Source organism: Capra hircus, chromosome 23, assembly GCF_001704415.2.
Source record: "Capra hircus breed San Clemente chromosome 23, ASM170441v1, whole genome shotgun sequence".
Lineage (NCBI taxonomy): Eukaryota > Metazoa > Chordata > Mammalia > Artiodactyla > Bovidae > Capra > Capra hircus.
The window spans coordinates 10,217,322-10,242,037 of record NC_030830.1 but is presented as its reverse complement, the minus strand read 5'-3'; the positions used below and the strand labels follow the sequence as shown (position 1 = coordinate 10,242,037).

The 24,716-nt window shown below is 43.0% G+C and overlaps 1 protein-coding gene across 1 annotated transcript; it reads right to left on the bottom strand.

Annotated features, from left to right (window-relative positions):
- STMND1 (stathmin domain containing 1) lies at window positions 1,585-24,067 on the bottom strand. The gene is made up of 5 exons (XM_005696875.3): window positions 23,869-24,067; window positions 14,578-14,758; window positions 10,891-11,042; window positions 2,752-2,883; window positions 1,585-2,090 (listed from the first exon to the last, which is right to left on the bottom strand). Exons 1-5 carry the CDS (start codon window positions 23,947-23,949, stop codon window positions 1,806-1,808), a joined length of 831 nt encoding a protein of 276 aa, XP_005696932.2. The 5' UTR covers window positions 23,950-24,067; the 3' UTR covers window positions 1,585-1,805.

The window sequence follows — 24,716 nt, the reverse complement described above, 5'->3', positions numbered from 1 at the left end:
TGACCACAGGAAAAACCATAGCCTTGACTAGACGGACCTTAGTCGGCAAAGTAATGTCTCTGCTTTTGAATATGCTATCTAGGTTGGTCATAACTTTTCTTCCAAGGAGTAAGTGTCTTTTAATTTCATGGCTGCAATCGCCATCTAAGGTGATTTTGGAGCCCCAAAAAATAAAGTCTGACACTGTTCCCACTGTTTCCCTATCTATTTGCCATGAAGTGATGGGACCGGATGCCATGATCTTCGTTTTCTGAATGTTGAGCTTTAAGCCAACTTTTTCACTCTCCTCTTTCACTTTCATCAAGAGGCTTTTTAGTTCTTCTTCACTTTCTGCCTTAAGGGTGGTGTCATCTGCATATCTGAGGTGATTGCTATTTCTCCTGGCAATCTTGATTCCAGCTTGTGTTTCTTCCAGCCCAGCGTTTCTCATGATGTGCTCTGCATATAAGTTAAATAAGCAGGGTGACAATACACAGCCTTGACGTACTCCTTTTCCTATTTGGAACCAGTCAGGAATGCTTTCCTTCCTGAATCCCTCAGGGCTCATCGACTCACACTGCAGGGCTACAGTCTGATGACTGCGACATCCTTGTTTACTGATAGGGCAGGAAATATTCCATTTCTCAAGACCATTGAAAAAAAGAAAGAGGATCGTAGTAATCTAGCTGAATGATAGTCGGATGGTCTGAACTAGGTAATGATGGGAGATAGTATAAACGTGGATACAAGAGATCTTCATAGAATGTAGACTCATCAGTTCAGTTCAGTTCAGTTCAGTCACTCAGTCGTGTCCAACTCTTTGCAACCCCATGAATCGCAGCACACCAGGCCTCCCTGTCCATCACCAACTCCCGGAGTTCACTCAGACTCACATCCATCAAGTCCGTGATGCCATCCAGCCATCTCATCCTCTGTCGTCCCCTTCTCCTCCTGCCCCCAATCCCTCTCAGCATCAGAGTCTTTTCCAATGAGTCAACTCTTCGCATAAGGTGGCCAAAGTACTGGAGTTTCAGCTTTAGCTCACCTTTCTTCCTTCCAAAGAAATCCCGTAGACTCATAGGACCTGATAATTGATTGGACGAGGGTGGTGAGGGAACAGAAGAACCACGGTGTAATTCCAGGAAGATGAGGGCCAGGAAACTCCTCAGGGAATTCAGGCGCTGGACCTCCTCCCCCACCAGCTCCAAAGTTTTTCTTTTCTCACATGAAGAAAATTCCATACTTCATTTAATTCTGAGAATTGGGTGTTGCTTTCTTAAATTTTGTGAATAAAATGTAATTTAGCCACCATTAGCATTTTGCTTTCATCACAACACAAAGAGAATTAAAAGAGAAAAAAACAACCCACACCTAAACATACAGCATATGAAGTATACAGATCATGAAAATACTTAACACAAATCCATACAATTTGTCTTAAAGGACCCTCAGAGGGTGGACACAGCCAAGGGGCAGGAACCACAAAGAAGGATTTTATTTGTCACAAACACATTAACGGAAGCTGAAAGGTGTGAAAGGCATTTTCACAATGTTTGAAGCCACACTTAAGGAGAACAACAACTTTATAAAACCCAAGTTGGTCAAACTTTCCTTTTATTTAATTTTTTTGAAAGCCAGACTAGCTGTTTAGTTGATTCAACTGAGCTCCAGCCCTGGCAGCTCTCACAATCATTCCTAAAGCCGAAGGCACATCCCAGGGGGTGAGGGGTCAGGCAGTCAGAGAAAACCAGAGACAGACTAAGAATGTCACACTTGGGGAAATGGATGCCTTCTCCTGAAATTCACATAAAATGGCTTAAGTTTTATCAGAATACGTCGTCCGCTTGATTGTAGGACATGTCTGACTCCACAACCCCGATATTTTCGTAACTGTTGTTTCTATCATCAGAGGTAGTTTCACTTTTACTCTTCTTCCTTTTCAGCAGTTTTCCTTCCTGCAGGTCAGATGGTTCAAATTCGGCACAACTCACGGTGTTGAGTCCTTTTGCAAACGGAACCTCCTCCCCAACTGGTTCAGCTGAATCTGAATGATGGGCTGGGGCTGGAAGTCGGTCACTCTGTAGCCTTTTTCTTATTTCTTCTTCTTTAATCTGAAAAGCAGGGTTAAAGGGTGAAAAAAGAGTCCAAGTAACTCTCTCCAAGTTCTCATTAATACTGCCTGTAACGAACATTCCTGGCATCTCTATTTCATTATGCAGTCATTCAACAGAGGTTGAGGAATTACTACTGAAGGAGACAGACCCCCTCGCCCCTATACCCTCCAGACACTCTCAAGAAGCTATGGTCTAGTCCTTGCTCTTTGGGGGGCCAACAAGAGACACGCAAGTAAAGACTATCAGACCAAAGCCATGAAGGCTGGTTCCCAAAATGATGGCGGACAGAGGGTGATGGGGACCACGTGTGTGTGAATGCTGCAGGCCTTGTCTGAGGTCTGCACAGCCTCCGCTCAGCTCCCATCCTCCAACCGAGACCTCCTGCCGCCTGGGGCCCCAACTGATGTTTCTGTCTCTTTTCTTAATCCTCAGAAGCAGATAAAGTTGGCTTTATGGATGAAGCTGTAATTTGACCAAATTCAAGATGGTGCTTCATTTCTTCACCACACAAAGAGAACTTAAAAAAATTAAGTATACAGCGTGGGAAGCATAAAGATCACTAAAAGAATTAATACAACCCATGCAATTTGTCTGAAAGCTGCTGATTAGAGAGAATGGCTCATTCAGAGCAGCGCCCTTCACATGAGAGCTGGGCTACCTTCCTGCGCGCCTCCACCGCCTGCATCTTCTCTTCTATGTCCTTCATCGTGAAATCTTTTCCTTCCTTCTTGATCTTAAGTTTTTTCAGCCTGGCTGGTGGCTTTCTCAGTGGCTTCTCGGTCGTGCTCACCTGGAGGAAGACACTTTTTAAAATGGACAGACAAATGTATTCACTGGCAAAGAGAAAGGCAAGAGAGAGTGAATAAACCATTGTTTAAGGTGTTAGTCCAAAAATCTAAACAGATTTTTGGATAGATTTTAAAAACAATGATGTGAAAACTGGTAAAAACTGAACTCACTCCTAAAGACTTAATTCCTGGTAACAACAGAACTAATTCCTAAAGAAAAAATATCTATTGGATGTCTAGGAAAAAAACAAACTATTATTTAAAAAAAACAAAAACAAAAACAAAAAACAAACATGAAAAAATGCAGAGATGGAAGAGCGCTGATAAGAAGGAAAAAAAATCCGAAGAACACAAACAAGATGGGAAACGGTGGCAAATGAATGCTGGACGCATTTGTAATTCAAGGTAAAAAGTTAAACCCTATGATTTTTTAATATTCCACAAGCAACCAAAGACTTTCATTTGGGATTGAGATTAGTGTTAGAACTTTTGGTTTTATGGAGGAGAGGCTTAACAATCACTGATACAGCAACTCTGCTCTGCACTGGGCTTTGATGTTGGTTCTTTCCACATGGTTTCATGACTACAGAGAAAAAAATCCATACTATTTACTATGAGGGCTTCCCAGGTGGCGCCAGTGGTAAAGAACTGCCTGCCAATGCAGGAGATATAAGAGACATGTGTTCTATCCCTGGGTCAGGAAGATCCCCTGGAGGAGGGAATGGCAACCCACTCCAGTATTCTTGCCTGGAGAATCCAATGGAGAGAAGCCTGGTGGGCTACAGTCCATGGGTCACAAAGAATTGGACATGACTATGGTGACTTAGCACTCATGCACTTCTCCTATGACTGGCTATCCTTTATATAGTTTAAAGCAGTGATAATGACTTTGATTATAATTATTAGTTATTAAAAAAGGTTAAACTGCTGTAAAGGGTTTGCAAAGAAAGTTTAATTTTTAAAAATAATATACCTTGGTTATGAACAATTAAAATGATACATAAATAGTCCCCCAGCCCTCTGTTTAGGGGATCCAACCAGTCCATCCTAAAGGAGATCAGTCCTGGGTGTTCATTGGAAGGACTGATGTTGAAGCTGAAACTCCAGTACTCTGGCCACCTGATGCAAAGAACTGACTCACTGGAAAAGACCCTGATGCTGGGAAAGATTGAAGGCAGGAGGAGAAGGGGATGACAGAGGATGAGATGGTTGGATGGCATCACCTACTCGACGGACGTGAGTTTGAGTAAACTCTGGGAGTTGGTGATGGACAGGGAGGCCTGACATGCTGCCGTCCATGGGGTTGCAAAGAGTTGGACATGACTGAGCAACTGAACTGAACTGAACTGAACTGAATCCTCTGTTAACCAGCTGGGCCTTGAATGCATTCATCAGCATAAACTATTTTAAAGAGTTTGGTGTGGGTCTTTCCAGATATTCTCTGTGCTCATATTGCCATTCCCTTCTCCAGGGGATCTTCTCAACCCAGGTGTCAAATCTGGGTCTCCTGCATTGCAGGCAGATTCTTTACCATCTGAGCCACCAGGGAAGCCCCATGCCCATATATCTACATACATATATTAATATATTCACAGTATATCTGTCATATTCAACCACTCAATGAAATTATACTATATATAACCCACTCCGGTATTCTTGCCTGGAGAATTCCATGAACAGAGGAGTCTAGCAGGCTGCAGTCTGTAGAACCACAACGAGTGGTTCTAACAACCACAACTAAGCAACTAACACACTAACTTGCTTTATTGCAGTAGCCCGGAACTGAATCTGCAGTATCTCCAGCCTAGGTAGTACCCCTGTATATAGTTCTAGTTACTTTCTCTAAAGACTTTTAAAGACAAAGGAGCTATTGATATTCATTTTCATATCTGAAAGACTGTGTCTTCAGATTGCAAGATGGTAGTTACTAAGAAGATAAATCACACAAAGAGAGACAGTTCAGCACAGCAGGAAGAGTGCCAGACCCAGACTCGCACAGCCTCAGGTCTGAATCCTGGCTCAGTCACGGTGTGGCTTTGCACAAACTCATAACTCTGTGGGCTTTCCCTTCCTCATTTGTAAAATAGGTTTCGTAATACACGTTTCACAGTCTTTGTTTTTATAAAAGGAAAGTATGCAATAGCCACTCGATAAACGGTGATTACTTTTCATTCAGTGAAAGCATGGACTTTGTTCAATGACAGCACACGGAATCACACCAAACACAGTACTTGTCAAGAAGGGGACAAATGAGATTCAGAAGCTTGGGGGCCAGCAGGCAGGGGTCCTGGACTCTATGTCATCCTGGGTCTACCACTGCTACCCACTAGGTGACCTGACACAAAGCGTTTCGTCTCTCTGGACTCACTTTTCTCAAAATTATACTACAGACGCTGCTCTGCAATCTGCTGAGGGCGGCTAAGTTTCCTTCCAGCTTTAATATCTATGATTCTTGGAAAGCCTTTTAAAGGGAAAACATTTATTAAAGTTTTGGCTCAGTTGCAGCCTTCAGACAGTTTTATGTGGTGAGAAATTGTGCACTGCAGGAAAACTGGGAGATGTTTGTCAAAGCAAGTTCCCCTCCCCCACTCTTGTTTTGTTTTGTTTTTTTAATCACCATTGGCTTTTAGGCTCCCCGGCCAAAGCTATCTGCTGAAAAGACAGATATGCTTGCTATGGGGGCTCAACTAGAGAGACTGTAAAATTAGGAGAAGATAGTCTTTTTAGGGACATTCACTCAGAGAGGGCTACGGAGAATATGATACAGTCATCTAAAATCCAATAAAGAAAGGTTCCTTCAGGCTTACACAGGATCTGAACCTTTATTTAAGTGATGAGATCGACAGTTTCCAGAGAACTTGGGCTTTCCAGTTTGGGTGGACTCTTCCTGTGGAATTATCCAAAAATGACTCTTAAGAAACCAAGTGCTTCCCACCCCTTGTGGAGGTTAATCCTACCTGGGCAAGCCCTGTCCTTTCTTGAGTTTGACATTTTAAAGAAAAGCCTTCCAAGGCCTGAGAAAATCTATCTGTATTCTTTACGACTGGATTTTATGAAGTCAGGAGTTATCAACTATCATTTTGTACCATTTATCAAAAATGATAGCATTATATGATCACGTTATACCTAGAGAGCTACCCATAGAAACCATACAAAAAATCAGCTTCAAAACCTATAGAAGTTATTAGTTCAACTATTTTCTTTACGAGCAGCAGCAGGGGATGGCACGCCCAAAGACGCTGTAATAAGTTGAGGCGTCTTGTTTCTAGCCAACCTACCTTGTATACATTACTTCTGGCACCCTCAGCACTTTTCTAGTTAACTATTGACCGACAAATAAACTTACTTTGGCTACACTCCCTTAGTGAGAGTCTTGTGCATAGCGTAAGGCAGATTCTCAGAAGAGATCTGTCATTCCTGCTCATTGTTAAAACCTCCAAGACAGTCATTCTGAGCGTGAACTGCCATTACTTTGTCTTTATCTGGTCAACTTCCTCCCCCTTAAAAAAACTCCCCATGAGGTTCAACAATGTTAGAAACTCTGATACACTGTCAACAAATTCCCTAACAGTATTGAAAGTTACCAAGGACAGGAGTTGGCTTGAAATGGAAATTATCTTGGACTAGAGGTAGGAGGACTCAACAGAGGATTGAGAGTCTTGTGCACGGAAACCCAGGATGGGAGAAATGAGTTTGGGATAAAAGAATCTTAAGAGGATAATGGGTTTCCCTGGTAGCTCAGTGGTAGAGAATCTGCCTGACAGTTGAGGAGACTTGGGTTCGATCCCCTGGGTCAGGAAGATCCCCTGGAGAAGGAAATGGCAGCCCACTCCAGAATACTTGCCTGGGAAATTCCATGGACAGAGGAGCCTGGTGGGGTTCCTCTGGGATAGCAAAGAATCGGATATCACTTAGAGACTCAGTTCAGTCAGTTCGGCTGCTTAGTCGTATCCAACTCTTTGCAGCCCCATGAACTGCAGCACGCCAGGCTTCCCTGTCCATCACCAACTCCTGGAGTGTGCTCAAACTCATGTCCATCGAGTTGGTGATGCCATCCAACCATCTCATCCTCTGTCGTCTCCTTCTCCTCCTGCCTTCAATCTTTCCCAGCATCAGGGTCTTTTCCAGTGAGTCAGTTCTTTTCATCAGGTGGCCAAAGTATTGGAGTTTCATCTTCAGCATCAGTCCTTCTAATGAATATTCAGTACTGATTTCTTTTAGGATTGACTGGTTGACTTAGTGATTAAACAACAACAAAGTGGATAATACCTATGTGGATAAATGAGAGCCGATCCCATCTCTTTAAAGAGATCTGTACCAAGCCATACACATATTTACATGTGTACATAAAACCAATTTACATTCATAATACAGTCACTGGAGTCTCATGAGAATGTTTTAAAATGTACTGGACGATTCACTTGGTCTGATAATTTAGCTTCTTAACATTGTATTTCTTACATATAATTATAATTCTGAGTGAACGTAACACCTATTAGTATGAATATGCTTTCAGGCAGGTTACCCAGGAGAACATAGTACTGGCTAAAAAGCAGATGATGGAAAAAATTGAGAAAAAAGACGACAGGGGGTACTTCCCCGGTGGTCCAGTGGTTAAGACTCTACACTTCCAATACAGGGGCAGGGGTTCCATCCCTGGTCGGGGAACTAAGATCCCACATGCCATATCCCCTGGACAAAGACACAGCTGTGGACTTCTAGGAAGAGACTAGGTCATAGGGGAGTCCCCTTTTCAGCATCCTTTATTCTATTTCACTCTAAAGGATGACAGAATTAAAGATAACAACCTGGCTAAGACAGGGCAGATCTATGTCAAAAATTCCATTATATTTAAGTACTATTGGTCTACTTAAGAAGTTTTATTTTTAAAGTATTCTCACATTTACTGTTCTGTTTTTTTTTCCTCATAATATTTCATTTAAAGTTTTTTTTAAAGCCCCCAGTGAAGAATGGTGTTTATATGTCTGAATCCAACCTATTGTAGTACCTACTGACACTAACATTGCTTTTTTTTTGGACTATTCCCTTTTTGTTTCCTTTGGCTCTTTGTTTCTTAGTTAAAAGTATTAACTATCTCATGATATTTTCATTCTTAATACGGTTCCCTTTTCAGTCCTGCGATATTCATTCTCATCTTTTTGCATTGGCCTTATAACTTTCCCCCAGATATTCAAGATCTCTGGTGTCTGACATACACGTTCTCAGCTATACATGAATTGAAAGAGACTTCACCCGTGACCCTGAACAATTATATCTCCTCATTTCCATAAGCTTCCGAGGTACCGTCTTAGTCCTCTAGTGAACAGATGCTCTATTTTCTGGAATATTTTAGGACTTTCTTTCAGGGTGAGTGGGGGAATTTTAGTTTCGAAAGCTTTAACCCTTCCCAGCTTGATCATGAATGTGAGGGCTTGGTGTACACTTTTACTGACACCTCAGGGCAGTACTTCTCAGCCTGGGCTGCTCAGGAGGACCCTGGGAGCTTTCAAAGCACCACATTCTGGGGCCCAGCCTCTGCCACTGGTCCCAGGAGTTCTGAAAGCTTCCTGGGTGATGCGATGTTCAGGTTAAGGACTGTGCTAGGTATTAAGATGAATTACTGTTCTGGCCTGTTGCAAGTCTGGCTTTTGTTGGACATCTTGGCCCAATTCCAAACCAAAAAAAAAAAAAAAACCAGACTGTGTTATTCTTGCCTACCTCTGCAGTCCTGTCACATTTAAATCCTTCTGAGAACACTCCAACTATGCTCCACCAGCATTCCCTTTCTGCATAATATGAATACAAACGCAGCCTTCATCTTTGGCTCTCTTAATGATGTTATTGAAAGTCAAGCCTATAGTTTTCATTTTTTAATAGATACGTTTCTTTCACGATGTAGCTTATATTAATTAACCTTGCTGGTGCCCTAGTGAGGTCTGAGTCTGAATTCATTCATCTCTGGCATTGGAATCACTGAAAAATATTTTAATGCTACTCCCACTGGTGTGAACATCAAGGGACAATAGCATCTCTCTTCAGAAGTCATTGCTTAGTTACTGAATGTCCACACAATCTATCTTCCTCCAGATGGCTCTCCTGTCTTTTTTTTTTTTGATCCACCTTTTATTTTCTGATTCCCCAGAGATTCATTTACAGCAAGAAAAAAATCTCTCCTAGCCTTTTTCATATTAAAGACACACCATTTTTTAGTACTTTGAAGTAAGATGCTCCTGCTGCTGCTGCTAAGTCGCTTCAGTCGTGTCCGACTCTGTGCAACCCCATAGACGGTCTGCTACCAGGCTCCCCCATCCCTGGGATTCTCCAGGCAAGAACACTGGAGTGGGTTGCCATTTCCTTCTCCAAAGGAAAGTAAGATAAGGTACTCCAAAATGCCCTGTATCCTGATAGCTGGTGTTGTTATACAAATGTAAATTGTCATTATGTTGGCATCATTTTTTCCATCATATGGTCCATTTTTACCTTCCCTCACTTCCTCTTATTATTGGCAGCTTGAAAATATCATTCATAAGGCTTAACAATCTCCTTCCTTTCGCTGAATACTTTCTGTAGCATCTATTTTTTCCTTCTTCAAAAGAAAATGCCATGTTGGCTTTTATTCATGCGTTCTCAGCAAGTCCCACACACAGAGAAGGAAATTACCTTTATTGAAACACTAAGTGACTTAGTCTTGGTGGCAAACTTGATTTCAATAATGAATCTTTTTATTCCCTATTGATTGTTTTCCCTACAACACAGGAGACTGGCCACCACTGAGGCAGCTTTGATATAATTTCAGGCCTTAATTTCCATCATTTCATGTTCATTCTTTTCTTTCCTGCTCATTTTCCCTTAGGCCTCTTTTCTGTGTTATTTCTTCTTCTCATCTTCTTTTTTCCTCTGTCTGTGCTTTAGGATTAGGGCTTCCCTGGTGGCTCAGAGGTTAAAGCGTCTGCCTGGAATGAGGGAGACTTGGGTTCGATCCCTGGGTCAGGAAGATCCCTTGGAGAAGGAAATGGCAACCCACTCCAGTACTCTTGCCTGGAGAATCCCATGGAGGGAGGAGCCTGGTGGGCTACAGTCCACGGGGTCACAAAGAGTCGGACACGACTGAGCGACTTCACTTCGCTTCACTTCACACTTTAGCATTACAGGTACTGCTGGGAGCAGTGGCTTTAAAAGAAACCCAAACAAACAAGAGAACTAAGCAAAACAACACCAAGCCTGCTATCCTCACCACAGGTTTACAAAGAACTTATTAAAAAGTGGAGAACTCAAGACTTTGACCACAACCAGTTAAAATCAGGGTAAAACGAACTGCTCACACTACAGGAAAACAATGATTGATTAGTTAAGATGAACTGACAAAGAAAAATAGGGTATAACAATTTTTATCATTTCATTTTATTTCCTCATGATTGACTTCTAGGTGTGTATATAAATGATAAGCATATCTGCTCTAGCTTTGGTATTTAGGCCTATTTTCTTATTGGATAAGCCAGCGTTCCGTTCTATATTCACATACCTAATACAGAGGCAATGTTTAAAAAAAATTACTGAAAGAAGGAAGGCATTTTATTCAGTGGGTCTTAGGTTTCAAGTTTGGTAAAACCCAAGATATGTCTTATTGGATTCATTAATCATTAATGACCAGGCAATTCCTGAATCCATAGAGAAGGATGGTGTGTGGAGGGGTGAGGGAGTTAATGGGAGGAAAAACCTGGCTTAGATAAATGCTATAGTATAATCTGTATTGTGACACTAAGATGCATATTGCTGGAAAAAATAACTCGCGATCAGTCATATCCTGTTGCTATTTTTAACTCTGTAGGGCATGCTGAGTCACTCAGTCCTGTCTAGAGTGGATTATTATTTTCCAGGGGATCTTCCTGACCCAGGGATCAAACCTGAGTCTCATGAGTCTCCTGCACTGGCCGGCAGATTCTTCAGCACTAAGCCACCTGGAAAGCTCATTTTTCCTATAAGTTAGTGTTAATCACAAAATTACTTGCCATGACATCGTATGATTCTCCATTTCTAAATACTTTGCTGTGGCTCTGTATTATTCCTTGAACAATTAACTCCTCCAGAATGTCTGATGACTTTTGTCGCTCTCGATTCTCTAAGGGTTGGGGTTTATGGATTAATCCATTGATCACTAGGTCTTCCAAAGGAAAAGAAAAAGAGACAGTGAAATTTAAGCACAATGATTTTATCAATCAAATGCTAATTACATGCCTTATAAATCATGCTAAATAATTAATTCTTAGTCTCAACACTTGTACCTAAATATGTTTCTATTACAAATCTTTACAATCCTTTGAAGTTCAAATCCTTAATGTTCTTACAGAGGATACACATCAACATAATATAATGTTTACTTAGCAGGTTGGAATATTAACATAACAAAAAAGTCTTTCATGTGCTGCTATATACTACATTTTTGTTGTAAAAACACATATACACTTGGGTATGATTACACAGGTTCTGTGCAATAATTATGAAGCTAAACCACAGGCACAAACGAGATAGTCTTTCAGTGACTCTCATGAGTTGCAGTTTGGTTTCTATGCTTTGTATACAAAGGATAAACAGCGTGATGTTGCCAAGAGACTTCTAGTTCTGCAACCCTGAGTTTACAATTACGCCATCTGCTAAATCTACATAAGTAAAAGCATGCCTTTTTGAAAAGAGTCTTTGAACCAAATCAGAATTGGAGTCAAGTGGTAGCTAAGTTTTTATCAGTTATTCTAAAAATGGCACAGAAACAGTTTATAGGGGAGCACTAATGAGAGGGACCGCCCCATTACACATCACCCAATTATATAAGTAAGCAAGGAAGCATCCCGTTTTCACAGCCTCATAAAATAAAGGTGCAATGAGGGGTCCCTGGAAATGAGCTCTCAGGTGGTCCAGGTGTTAAGACTCCGTGCTCTCAGTGCAGGGGGCATGGGTTCGATTCCTGGTCAGGATACTGTATGCTGCACAGCACAGCCAAAATAAATTAAATAAATAGTCTCTAGCCACTGACACTTCAAAAAAATGAAAGAAAGAAGTGAGCTCTCTTGTATTTTAAGACGCTCTTTCCATCCAGTGGATGAAATCTCTTCATGAAAATTTCTAACATCACTGTATAACGAAGACAGTTTTCATGAATTTGTAATGGGAAGATAGGAAAAGACCCCCAGACACACACACACACAAACCAGATGTCTCTCACTTAAGAATATTGACCTTCTTGAAATTTTAAACAAACATACTCTGTAGCTATGAAGAGCAGGGATGCAGAGAGGAGACAGAGAGGAAACTGCGTACACACTAAGTTGCTTCAGTCGTGTCTGACTCTGCGACCCCATGGACTGTAGCCCGCCGGGCTCCTCTGTCCATGGGATTTCCCAGGCAAGGATACAGGAGTGGGTGGCCACTTCCTTCTCCAGGAGAATCTTCCCACCCTGGGGATCAAACTCATGTCTTCTGTGTCTCCTGCCTTGGCAGGTGGATTCTTTATCACTGCGCCACCTGGGAAGCCCCAGAGGAAACTGGGATGAGAACAAATAGAAAGCTCAGGGCACTGGTTGTTATTCATCCTGTGGGGAGCTCTTCCCTGAAAACAAATTGGTACTGCATTTTGAAAACACCTGCTCTTGTGGCTCAGCCCCTCCCCCACTGGTCTCTCTCCTGCTTCCCTGGGGCCTCCCTCCCCACACTGCTCTCAACAGTGTATACAGATGGCAGGACTGCCTGTCCAGAGGCACCCAGGTCCCCGTCCTCCTGATGATCTGTAGTCTGTTAACACGTGGATAGCGAGCATTCGTATTGCAGTCTAGGAGGGATTCTCATCAACAGAATTGTCAGAGAGAAAAAATACATGTGCTGGCCCAACACTGAGGGTGAGGGGGGCATCTCTGCCCTGCTTCCCCTACCCCTCCCTCATCCTTAGAGGTCATGCTACACCCTGTCAGAAGCACAAGACGAGGAGCAATGTGAAACTTGTGATGGACTTAGAGAATATTACGCTTAATGAAATATCAGACACAGAAAGACACAGACTATACAATATCACTTATATGTGGAATCTAAAAAATAACACAAACAAATGTATATGCAAAACAGAAACAGATTCACAGATCTAGAAGACACACTGCTGCTGCTGCTGCTGCTAAGTCGCTTCAGTCGTGTCCGACTCTGTGCAACCCCATAGACGGCAGCCCACCAGGCTCTCCCGTCCCTGGCATTCTTCAGGCAAGAACACTGGAGTGGGTTGCCATTTCCTTCTCCAATGCAGGAAAGTGAAAAGGGAAAGGGAAGTCGCTCAGTCGTGTCCGACTTCGCGACCCCATGGACTGCAGCCCACCAGGCTCCTCCATCCATGGGATTTTCCAGGCAAGAGCACTGGAGTGGGGTGCCATTGCCTTCTCCAAGAAGACAACACTAGTGGTTACCAAAGGCGAGAAGGAAAGGAGTAGGGGCAAGATAGAGGTAGGTGATGAAGAGACAGTCTACTATGCATTAAATAGATAAGCAACAAAGATGTATTTTCTAGCCCAGGGAATTATAGCCATTATCTTGTAATAAGTTTTAATGGCATATATAATCTGTAAAAATACTGAACCCCTACACTGTACTCCTAAGACTAATACCATTATTGTAAATCAATTATGCTTCAGTTTGAAAGATAAATAAAATGGGCATTGGAAAAAAGGAGGTTTGTCATAACCCAAGTTGCCACAAAAGTCCAAGTAAAAGAATGTCGCTTACTATCCAATTTATTTTCCAACTCTAACTGGTTCCTAGGGAAGAAACTATGGGAATGACGAATGAAATGAAAGCTTTCCCCTTCGAATAAAAGACAGTACTCTTCCTTGGAGTCTGATAAGTTCAATTTGTTTTAAAGGCTGAAGAAATACAAATAACAGCTCTTAACACCAGAAGGTAGCTCAAGTAAAGTGAAAACATGCCATTAAAAAAAAAAAAGGCCCACTAACAGTTTCTAAAGAACACACTAGGTCAAAATTATATCTTTGATGTTTTTGGAAGATACTTTTACTATATATCTGCTGATAGCTTTGAATGGGGAGAGACAGGAGAAATAGTTTGATGTAGGTTTTATAGATTTTTTAAATGTAGAACTTTGCCTTGTAAAGATGTTAGTATGGTGGGAGTTTTGAGGAATTTAACTAAAGCCTGGGCAACTCCTATTCCCAAGGCCTTATCCAACCACCAATAAGAGCTCTTAGTTTTTTTAGTTAACTAATTAATTAGGCTGTGCCGGATCTTAGATGTGGCACGCGGGAGCTTCCACCTTAGATGCAGCATGCAGCTTAATTGCAGCACGTGGGATCCAGCTCCCTGACGAGGGATCGAACCCAGGCCCCCGGCATTGGGAGTTCAAAGTCTTAGCCACTGGAGCACCAGGCAAGTCCTAAGGCTTTTAGTTTTAAGTAAAAAAGAAAGTTTTAATTATGTCATCAACAAAATTTTTAGTATCTTATTAATTCATGATGTGAGTAAGTAATGGTTAGTATTACTCACATAATGAAGGCCTAAGGCTAACTCCTAACGTCTTAGTGATGGGACCTTATCACTTGAAGCACTGCCTGGAACACAAAAAGCAGTGATGTGAGTCCCCAAACACACATTATAAAATGTATCCAGAGAAACAGTGTTTTACAGAGATCAACACATACGGGGATCGTTACCTGAATTTAGTCTTCTGTTTTTTTCACTAGGAGATGGAAAACTTTCTGGAATAGTTCCGGGTAAGCTTCCCAACTGGGCCTGCTTGTCCAGGTCTCCGGGGCTGCCCATAGCGTCCTCAGGCAGTGAAGTTTCAATCTGGGGTCTGTAATTCTCCCCAGAATGAGCCACACCGACATCAGCCTGTGAAAAGGGAATGGCTTTGTGAGAGTCAAGACTTCTTAGAAAATGGTTTCTTTTTAAAAATTTTATGGAAGTACCGTTGATAAACAATTTTTTGTTTTTTAAATGTATTTTTATTTATTTATTTGTTTGCACCAGGTTTTAGGTGTGGCACATGGGATCTTAAATCTTCGTTGCAGCATGCAGGATCTTTAGTTGCAGCAACTGAAGTCTTAGCTGTGGCATGTGGGATCCAGTGCCCTGGCCAGGGATTGAACCTGGGCCCTCTGGATTCGGAACGTGGAGTTTTAGCCACTGCACCACCAAGAGAAGTCCCAGAAAATTGTTTCTTGGAAAATGAAAATGTCGCAGGGTCTGCTTTATGAATACATAGTCAATTGGTTATCTGTGGGAGGCTGAATAGTACCCAGCAACCTGTTGATGTGGCCTTTTAAGGCAAAAGAGACTTCTCTTTTTGCCATAAATTAAGGACTTTATGATAGCAGGAGTATCCTGGGAACTCTGAATGTAATCACACATGTCCTCAGAAGAGGGAGGCAGAAGAAGATACAACTACAGAGAGAGAGATGGTGATGTGATGTCAGAAGCAGGACCCAGTTGAAGATGCTGCAGTGCCAGCAGCCAAGAAATGCAGCTCTAGAAGCTGGGAAGATCGAGGAAAATGTCAGTGAGAAGATGCTTGAGTTGACATGAGTTGACTTGAGTTTATGAATGAGCTTCCAGTTGTTTAGTCGCTAAGTCACACCCGAATCCTTTGCGACCCCATGGCCTATAGCCCACCAGGCTCCTCTGCTCATGGGATTTCCCAGGCAAGAACACTGGAGTGGGTTGCCATTTCCTTCTCCAGGGGATTTTCCTAACCCAGGGATCAAACCCAGGTCTCCTGCATTGCAGGCAGATTCTTTACCACTGAGCCACCAGAGAAACCCGAAGTCCCAGTACGGAAAGCGTAAAAGTCATTCTGGACACAGGAAAAGTACAAAGGATGGTGGGATGTGAAACAACACGGTGAGCTCAGAAACTTGAATTATTCCAGTTAAGCAGAAATAGACTGATGTAGAAAGTGGTAGCTGCTGAGGTGGGAAAGTCTTTTGTGACAAGCAGATACATGCCATTTTGCTTTGAAGGCAACAGGAATCCTTTGTAGGCTTTTTATACAGGAAGTGAAATAAAGTGATCAGGTATGATTTTTAGAAAAATCGCTCTTGGGTTAGCGCCCACGGCAGGAGTAGAGGGAAGGAAGGGACAAAATGGGGTGACCAGTATGAGGACTGCAACTATCCAGGTGAGACTGGATTAAACAGGAACTGGGACCTTGGCCGTGGAAGTGGGGGAAAGAGTAGGCCCCAACATATTAGAAGGGAGGGAGAACAGACCTTCTCAGAGCTTCAGTTTAAAGGAGGGAGGCCCCTTCTGGCTCTAAATTATGACTCTAGGGACCAAGAAGTAAACATTCCCTCTAGGAAAAGAGTCAGAAGCCAGGACATCAGCATAAAACCCTTGGTTGCTGTTGTTCAGTTCCTCAGTCACGTTGGACTCTTTGTGAACCCATGGACTGCAGCACGCCAGGCTACCCTGTCCTTCACTGTCTTCTGGAGTTGCTATGATTCATGTCCATCAAGTCAATGATGTCATCCAACCATCTCATCCTCTGTTTCCCCCTTCTCCCCATGCCCTCAATCTTTCCCAGCATCAGGATCTTTTCCAGTGAGTTGGCTCTTGGTACTTCACAATTAAAGAAAAAAAAAAAGAAAAAAACAATTAAAATAGTTGAGTCCATCTGACCACTTTCTGGAAGCATTACAAAGCTCCTTCAGAGGTTAAGGAGGAACCACCATTGATAGGTTGAGGGCCCCTGTCATCCTCACATTCTCGTAATTCTGTTAGCCATTCTTGTATGTTCTATTAGTAGGGAGACTTGCATTGCTTTTCATCCTGTTTACAGAACACAATCATTCCAGCTAAACCAACATCAGTTCATTATGTTGAGACCTAATTAGTTCTGTGGTTCAGAACTACACGCGAAAATATGATCAACCAACCAACTGAACAAACAAAGAAGTAAGCAAACAAAAACTCAACGGTCCTGAAATACGACTCAGCTCAAGGATAAAGGGTGAGAACAACTACAGGCTTTTCTCTTTGTCTCTTCATCTCTCTCTTCTCAGACTCAGTTATTATGCATACAGTCCCTGAATAGTAAGCTGACCCAGGAAAAGAGTCTTTACATATAACATATTCCATGCTATGTTATTATATAATAACAGTCATGTTTTATCAGACAGGGCCTCCTTTTCCTTTGTTGTATGAAATATATATATACATAGCTATAGGTATCAGTTCAGTTCAGTCGCTCAGTCGTGTCCGACTCTTTGCAACCCCATGAATCGCAGCACACCAGGCCTCCCTGTCCATCACCATCTCCCGGAGTTCACTCAGACTCACGTCCATGGAGTCGGTGATACCATCCAGTCATCTCATCCTCTGTCGTCCTCTTCTCCTCCTGCCCCCAATCCCTCCCAACATCAGAGTCTTTTCCAATGAGTCAACTCTTCGCATGAGGTGGCCAAAGTACTAGAGCTTCAGCTTTAGCATCATTCCTTCCAAAGAAATCCCAGGGTTGATCTCCTTCAGAATGGACTGGTTGGATCTCCTTGCAGTCCGAGGGACTCTCAAGAGTCTTCTCCAATACCACAGTTCAAATGCATCAATTCTTCGGCGCTCAGCCTTCCTCACAGTCCAACTCTCACATCCATACATGACCACAGGAAAAACCATAGCCTTGACTAGACGGACCTTAGTCGGCAAAGTAATGTCTCTGCTTTTGAATATACTATCCAGGTTGGTCATAACTTTTCTTCCAAGGAGTAAGCGTCTTTTAATTTCATGGTTGCAGTCACCATCTGCAGTGATTTTGGAGCCCCAAAAAATAAAGTCTGACACTGTTTCCATTGTTTCCCTATCTATTTGCCATGAAGTGATGGGACCAGATGCCATGATCTTCGTTTTCTGAATGTTGAGCTTTAAGCCAACTTTTTCACTCTCCTCTTTCACTTTCACCAAGAGGCTTTTTAGTTCTTCTTCACTTTCTGCCATAAGGGTGGTGTTATCTGCATATCTGAGGTTATTGATATTTCTCCCGGCAATCTTGATTCCAGCTTGTGTTTCTTCCAGTCCAGCGTTTCTCATGATGTACTCTACATAGAAGTTAAATAAGCAGGGTGACAATATACAGCCTTGACGTACTCCTTTTCCTATTTGGAACCAGTCTGTTGTTCTAACAGTTCTAACTGTTGCTTCCTGACCTGCATACAGATTTCTCAAGAGGCAGGTTAGGTGGTCTGGTATTCCCATCTCTTAAAGAATTTTCCACAGTTTATTGTGATCCACACAGTCAAAGGCTTTGGCATAGTCAATAAAGCAGAAATAGATGTTTTTCTGGAACTCTCTTGCTTTTTCCATGATCCAGCAGATGTTGGCAATTTGATCTCTGGTTTCTCTGCCTTTTTTAAAACCAGCTTGAACATCAGCTATAGGTATATATATCTCATATTATATTTATATTTCATGTAACAGGAAAAGGAGACCCTGTCTGATGTTTATCTTTAAGGGGCTCACAGTTCACATTGAAGGTAAAGATTATATCCAGCATTCTTGCTCCTCTTGCCAAATGAGCGATTAAAACCCAATCTATGAAGTGATAGTAAAACGGACATTTTTTACAAGTTCCTTTTGTTTCACAGATCCATCGGTTTTTGAACCTAGCAAAGCACTGAGTTACACATGGGGACTAATTTTGCCATTTAAAATTTTCCAGGGGAGATCCTCAAACGGGGAACTGATTTAACAGCAACAACAACAAAACAAACAAAATGCCCACGTTGGAACTGAGAGCAAGTTTGAATGTTTTTAGTCTAACACGTGGATTTTCACAAAGATATCTGTCAATTACAAGTCAGAGTAGATTTAAATTCCACACAACCTCCCAATTGTTTCATCAAAGCAGCTCATCCAGGCCTGAGCAAGAATCTTTCCCATTTATGCTTATTTAAATACAGTCTGCCTTCAAGCTCTGTCAGTGACCAAAACTCAAATTGTAGCCAATGAAACACAATCTTCCAGCATAAAAGAACATATACCAACAGCCTTCAGTTTCTAGAGCAGAAATTTAAGGTTTTTCTCTTTTGCAAACTAACGATGTCTTTCAAATATCTTATCTATGTGCAACACATTCTGGAAGTTTTAATATTCAATTTCACAATCTAGACTTGAGAAAAGATGTAGTTCAAAGATGAGAGATATTTACAAATTAATTAGATCTATGCCTCATGGGAATATGGTGTAGACAGTTTTCCTGGTCTGTCTATGCATGCAGAGTTTATATTTTCACACCAATGAGAAGTCTAACTGTAATAGTATGGGGGTCAGGAGGTGGGTAGGTTTTATTTTGTCCTTGAGATGAAGTTGTAGCAGAAGTACAGAATCAATGTGTTCACATTTTGTATCGATTTTATTTTATGCTTCATTGTCTTGGGATAAAAATCTACCAATTTTAGACAGAAGTGGAAAGCTGTGAATTCCAAAGTAACAGCTATGCATGGGCATTATCAGCATCCCAAGAAAGGTATTACTTTTAACTATAGAAAGGTATTTTGTTGGTTGGTTGGTTGGTCTGATGGCAATTATATATTGTGTTCTAACGCTTTGTGGAAACAAATCTGATGAACAGTTTGGAAGAAAAGAGTCATCTGTCACAGTTCCCTGGAGCTGAAACCTTCCTAAATCAAATTATTGGCAGATAACTGATAAATGTATTTGTCTGTAAACATATAGGAAGAATTTTTCTCATTAAATTTTGATTTTCTGTAGTTTACTTCAAATAAACATAATAAGAAATAGCAACCCTCCAAAAACATTATCCTGAATATTCATTGGAAAGACTGATGCTGAAGCTGAAGCTCCAATACTCTGGCCATCTGATGTGAAGAACTGACTCATTGGAAAAGACTCTGATGCTGGGAAAGATTGAAGGCAGGAGGAGAAGGGGATGACAGAGGATGAGATGGTTGGATGGCATCACCGACTTGATGGACATGAGTTTGAGCAAGCTCCAGGAGTTGGTGATGGACAGGGGAGCCTGGTGTGCTGCAGTCCATGGGGTCATGGGGTCGCAAAGTCGGACAAGACTGAGCAACTGAACTGAATCAAAAACAACTAGAAATATAATTTTTTTAAAATGTACTTTAAAAAGTTAACTCCCTTTACTGATGACAAACAAGAATTTTCCTGTCAAAGTTTAGGGGAAAACTGCAAAGGATACTCAGAAATCATCTATTCCAATTTAGTCTCTCCCCTTTTATATAAGGCAAGAAACTTTGAGTTGATCACATGGAAGAAGAGCATTTCTTCTAAGAACAGTTCCCCATGCTTTCTTTATTATGTATTATTTTATTACCGTGTCTTCTTGCCACTTTAAGGTACAGTGAACAGAAAGTCGGCAGGCAGATATCAAGAAGTTAGGTTCAGAATATTTTAAAGTCGAGCTGCTAAGAAACATAAATATTTCAGGCAAACAAACATGTTCATCTCATTTAAAAGACACTGCGTAACTAGGGAACTCTCAAGCCCTATGCATTTATGAAGGTAAAAAAAAGTGCTGTTCTGATAGCCAGAGAGTATTTAGTTAATAATTATATTTTTCCCAGATTGGATTTCCAAAGTCAAATGTTTGGAGTAGGGAAAGAGAGTCAGGTCTGAGCCTATTTTCAGGTCATTTTAATATCGAATTTCCTCCTTGCTGACTGTCCATTAATTCAGTTACGCTCCTCGGAGACAAGAAGAGGCTAAGGAATCTGAGGAGCTCATGTCAGCATCAGCTTTACTTGCAGTCACCCCAAAACATTCATTAATGTCTGCTCTGCACCGGACACCGTAGTGAGCACTGGAGACTAAGACAAAAAAACAGTTCTTTCCTTCAGTAGTAGCTTAGGATGGGAGGCTAGCACGGAAATAAATAAGCACAATAAATGTTTTGAAATATGATGGGAGAAGGTATGAAGTTCAGTCTGCCAGCATGGGGGGAGGGGCAGGGTTATAGAGAAGAGTGGTCTTGAGTCATCTTGAAACCTGGGGTCATATCTGCCTGTGGTCCAGGAAGATGTAGAAGGTAGAGCTGAAGGAAAGAGGATGTTGGGGGGCAAAGGCACAGAGGTAGGAACAGAATGGGGTTGGGGAACCTGTGGTGAGGTTTGATTAGAACAGAGGAGCAGGGAGAGATGAAACTGGGGCATCTGACCAGCAGCAGCTTGAGGGTGGCTGGTAAGGTGTGCTAAGAGCTTTGTGTTTTATCTCACATAAATAATTATAATAATAGTGATTGTAATAACTAACATTAATAGTGACTGAAGTAACTAATAGTTGTAATAATAGTGATTATGGTAACTAATATTAATAGTGACTGCAATAACTAATAATTGTAAAAACAGTGATTGCAATAACCAATATTAAGTGCTTATCCTGTGCCAAGGTCTGGTATGAGCACTTAATGTGAACGGAATTCATTTGTTCCTCCCAGCAACTCTACAAAATAACTATCATTACTTTCTTTTTACAGAAAAGGAAGCCAGGGCACAGAGAAGTCAAATAACTGGACCCAAGTCACACAGCTGACAATTGGTGAATCCAGAAATCAAACCTAGGTAGTCACACACTTGATCATCGGTGGATATGCCTACCTAGTGGGTCAGTGACTTTTTTCCAGCAGAGAACGGACATAATCAGATTTTATTTTAGAATGATCCCTCTGGAGGTCACGTGGAAGATTGGAGCTGCAGGGCAGGTGGAAGCTGGTTGTGAAGGAAGCACCCAGGGAGACTAGTTAGGAGTGTTGTACAAAAATCCAAGCAAGGGGCGATGACTGTCTTACCCAGGATAGGTCAGGAAGAAACCCAGAACACTTCCCAGCCTTGGGAAGGCTTGGTCCCAAAGGGACCAAGTATTTGACACTTGGAGATGATTGCTTTTCAGCACTCCTCCTCTATAAAATATATATATATATATATATATATATATATATACATTTTTTTTTCAGTAATAACCATGAGATGGGACAAATGATAATGGCCATAAAACAAACAGAAATAGTGAAAATTTTCTTCTACTGAAGTCTTCTATGTAATCATGCCAGTGAAAATAAATTTTAAAAGATTTTTGTACCAAAAAAGGGAAAAACAGAATGGATTAGTACTTTAAAGTCACATTAATATATTTGGAGGAAAAAGAGAAAAAAAAAAGTATTCTTAATATTATTCCCCAACGGTGATGAATAACAAAGATGATCAAATTGCTCCCAAGAAGCCCATAAATCTATGAGGGCAAAGGAGCTTAAACAAACATCTACCATGGGATAAGGGAGTGTCACAGTGTTTGGGCAGTGGAGCTTGGGTTCAGTGTGGAGGGACAGATAGGAGTTCATCAGGAGGACCAGGAATGGAGCCCAGGGAAGATATTCCAGGAAGTGGGAATGGCATGGGGGAAAGACACGGAGTGTGATGAAGCCTGGAAGAACTGGGCACTGCAGCTTCTTGTTTTGGCAGACGAATGCAAAGGACTGGTGAGGAGAGGATGACATCAGAGAGACCGATGAGACCAAATGTAAACTTTCACACAACAAAGGCAACTTTTTCTTAGGAAGACAGGAGGCAGTGTGGAAGACAGCCTGGTTAGGGTGGTGATGAGAGAGGCAGAAAGACAAGACCCAGTGTAAAAGGCAATGGTTTCTTGAAAGCAGACAGTGGTAGTTGGGATGAAAAGCAGAAAGCAGTGTTGAAATAGGTATGCATCTGGGCACAGGAGTCCCCTGGCGGACCACGCTTGAGTCCCAACCTTTAGTAAGTCTGGTTTGTTTTTGATGTATTTACACACAGGAGGTGTTGTAACTGATACTGAAGAATGACTTACCCACCACCTGCTGAGAGAGTGTTTGCTCTTTAAACTGTATTTCCAAACATGCCCTTTAGGAATGTGTGTGTGTTAGCCACTCAGTCGTGTCAAACTCTTTGTGACCCCATGGACTGTAGTCCACCTGTCCATGGGATTCTCCAAGCAAGAATACTGGAGTGGATTGCCATTTCCTTCTCCAGAGGATCTTCCCGACCCAGGGACTGAACCCCGGGCTCCTGCAATGCAGGCAGCCTCTTTACCAACTGAGCCATCAGGGAATATAGGAAGGGCGACATGATATCTTGATTTGCGGCAGACAGTATGGGCTTATATTGGATTGTCTGGGCAAATTTATTAATAGGGTTGCCTTTCACTCTTAAGAGTATCCTGCTTTTGATGATAAATTATATGGTAACATGATCTTGGGATAATCCCTCTAGAAGGGACCTTGGTGGGTTCCTAGTTCTCTTTGTGGAAGTCTCGCGATGGTAGTGACGATGTCAAGAATCATGGACCTCATTCTTGCCTCCACCAGCCCATTCCTCCATGCCCTCGCCTTGGGGGGGGGGGGGGCGGGGGCGGGGCGTAAACTGCCCCATCGTGTCTCTAGAAGAATTACGGGAGAGTGGTGGAGTCCTGAAATGAGACTCCTGACAATTCGGCACTGTCTCCGGCTGTTCCCCCAAAACAAGCTGTACAGCCTCTGGCAAGTGGTCCACCTCCCTGGGCCTCGGGATCCTCTTGTGAGAAGCAAGAGAGCTCAGCTAGACGGCTGCGGAGGTCTCCTCCGGGTCTTACTCCCATCAGGGAAGCCGATAATATAGGGCGGCTCCCAGGAAGTCTCATCTTCCCTGGGGCATCACCACCAGCCCAGTTCCAAGCAGAACGCGCCCTTGTCCCGTTAGCCCCGCCTCTGGCCCGGGAGTGTGACCACCTTCGTGGGCTCTTGAAACCCAAAAGCTAGGCCTAGAGCAACACGAGTCCTGGTTGAGAAGGCAGTTAAATCCCCGCTGAGGCAAGCCGCTCCCTCCCGGTCCGCCCAATGCTCAGGCACCAGGCGGGCTGTGATCGCCCGCAGGGCCCTCTCCAGCTGCCTCCAGGCTTGGGATTCGCCAGGCCTCCCAGGCAAGAGGCTGTAGTTTGTCTGTTTTGTGTGTGTGTGCTTTTACCTTGAATCCCTCTTCCCAGCCCTTCCTGGGCGCGGGCACGCGTCTCCTTTCTTCGTCGGGTTGGGAAGGTCCGCAGCCCATCGTGCGCGGTGCGCGCGATTCCTGCGGCCACGCTGCCCGTGCGCCCAGCGCCCCCCGAGCCCAGCGCCCCGACCGCGCGCCCCGCGCCTCCGCTGTCCCCAGCCTCGGGCGCTTCAGGGCTCGGCAGGAGGCGCTCGACGCCAGGGAACTGTTGCCACAATAAACCACATCACGCGGACCCGGGACCTGCGGGGCGATGGGACCTTTGTAACCGGAAACTGCAAGATCGAAGGCGTTTAAGGCACACCTGGGATGCCCTCTCTCCAGAGAGGAGTGAGGGGGAGCTCCCGCTGCCCCGCCAAGTTCGTTTTAAAAGTATCCTAGGCGCTAGCATCCTTCGGGGACGTCTTATTTTTTCCAAGGCACCTTGGAACACGCCCCTACCCCTGCTGCCGGAGCCTGGCGCTCTAGCTGTTAGTTTTGGGGTTACAGACCCCGAGGGGAGGGTAGGAGGCGGCTGCAGGAAGGCGGCGTAGGAGTCCAGTCCGCCGAAGCCCTGGAGGACAGGTGGGAGGTGGAGGCGGCCCGGATGGCCCCAGAGCAGTGTCACGCGGGGCGACCTCGGAGAGGACCGTGACGCAAACCGAAACTCACACAGTGAAGAAAACCAAACTTTTAGGATCACAAACAGCTCAGCAGCCGCGAAATGGGTCATGCAAATCTTTTTTATGGACGAGGCATTTTCATGAACTGTTGCCTTGTAAGGAAATAGGGTGGATGAATGTACCTGTTCCTCTCAAAGAATTAACATGGTGTCATCCCCAAAC

Excerpts from the sequence above, each read along its gene's own strand:
- STMND1 (XM_005696875.3), bottom strand. The coding sequence starts at position 23,949 with ATGGGCTGCGGACCTTCCCAACCCGACGAAGAAAGGAGACGCGTGCCC. Across the intron at positions 14,759-23,868 it reads GCTGGGAAGAGGGATTCAAG|GCTGATGTCGGTGTGGCTCA; the intron begins GTAAAAGCACAC and ends CCCTTTTCACAG. Across the intron at positions 2,091-2,751 it reads CGGTGGAGGCGCGCAGGAAG|ATTAAAGAAGAAGAAATAAG; the intron begins GTAGCCCAGCTC and ends CCTGCTTTTCAG.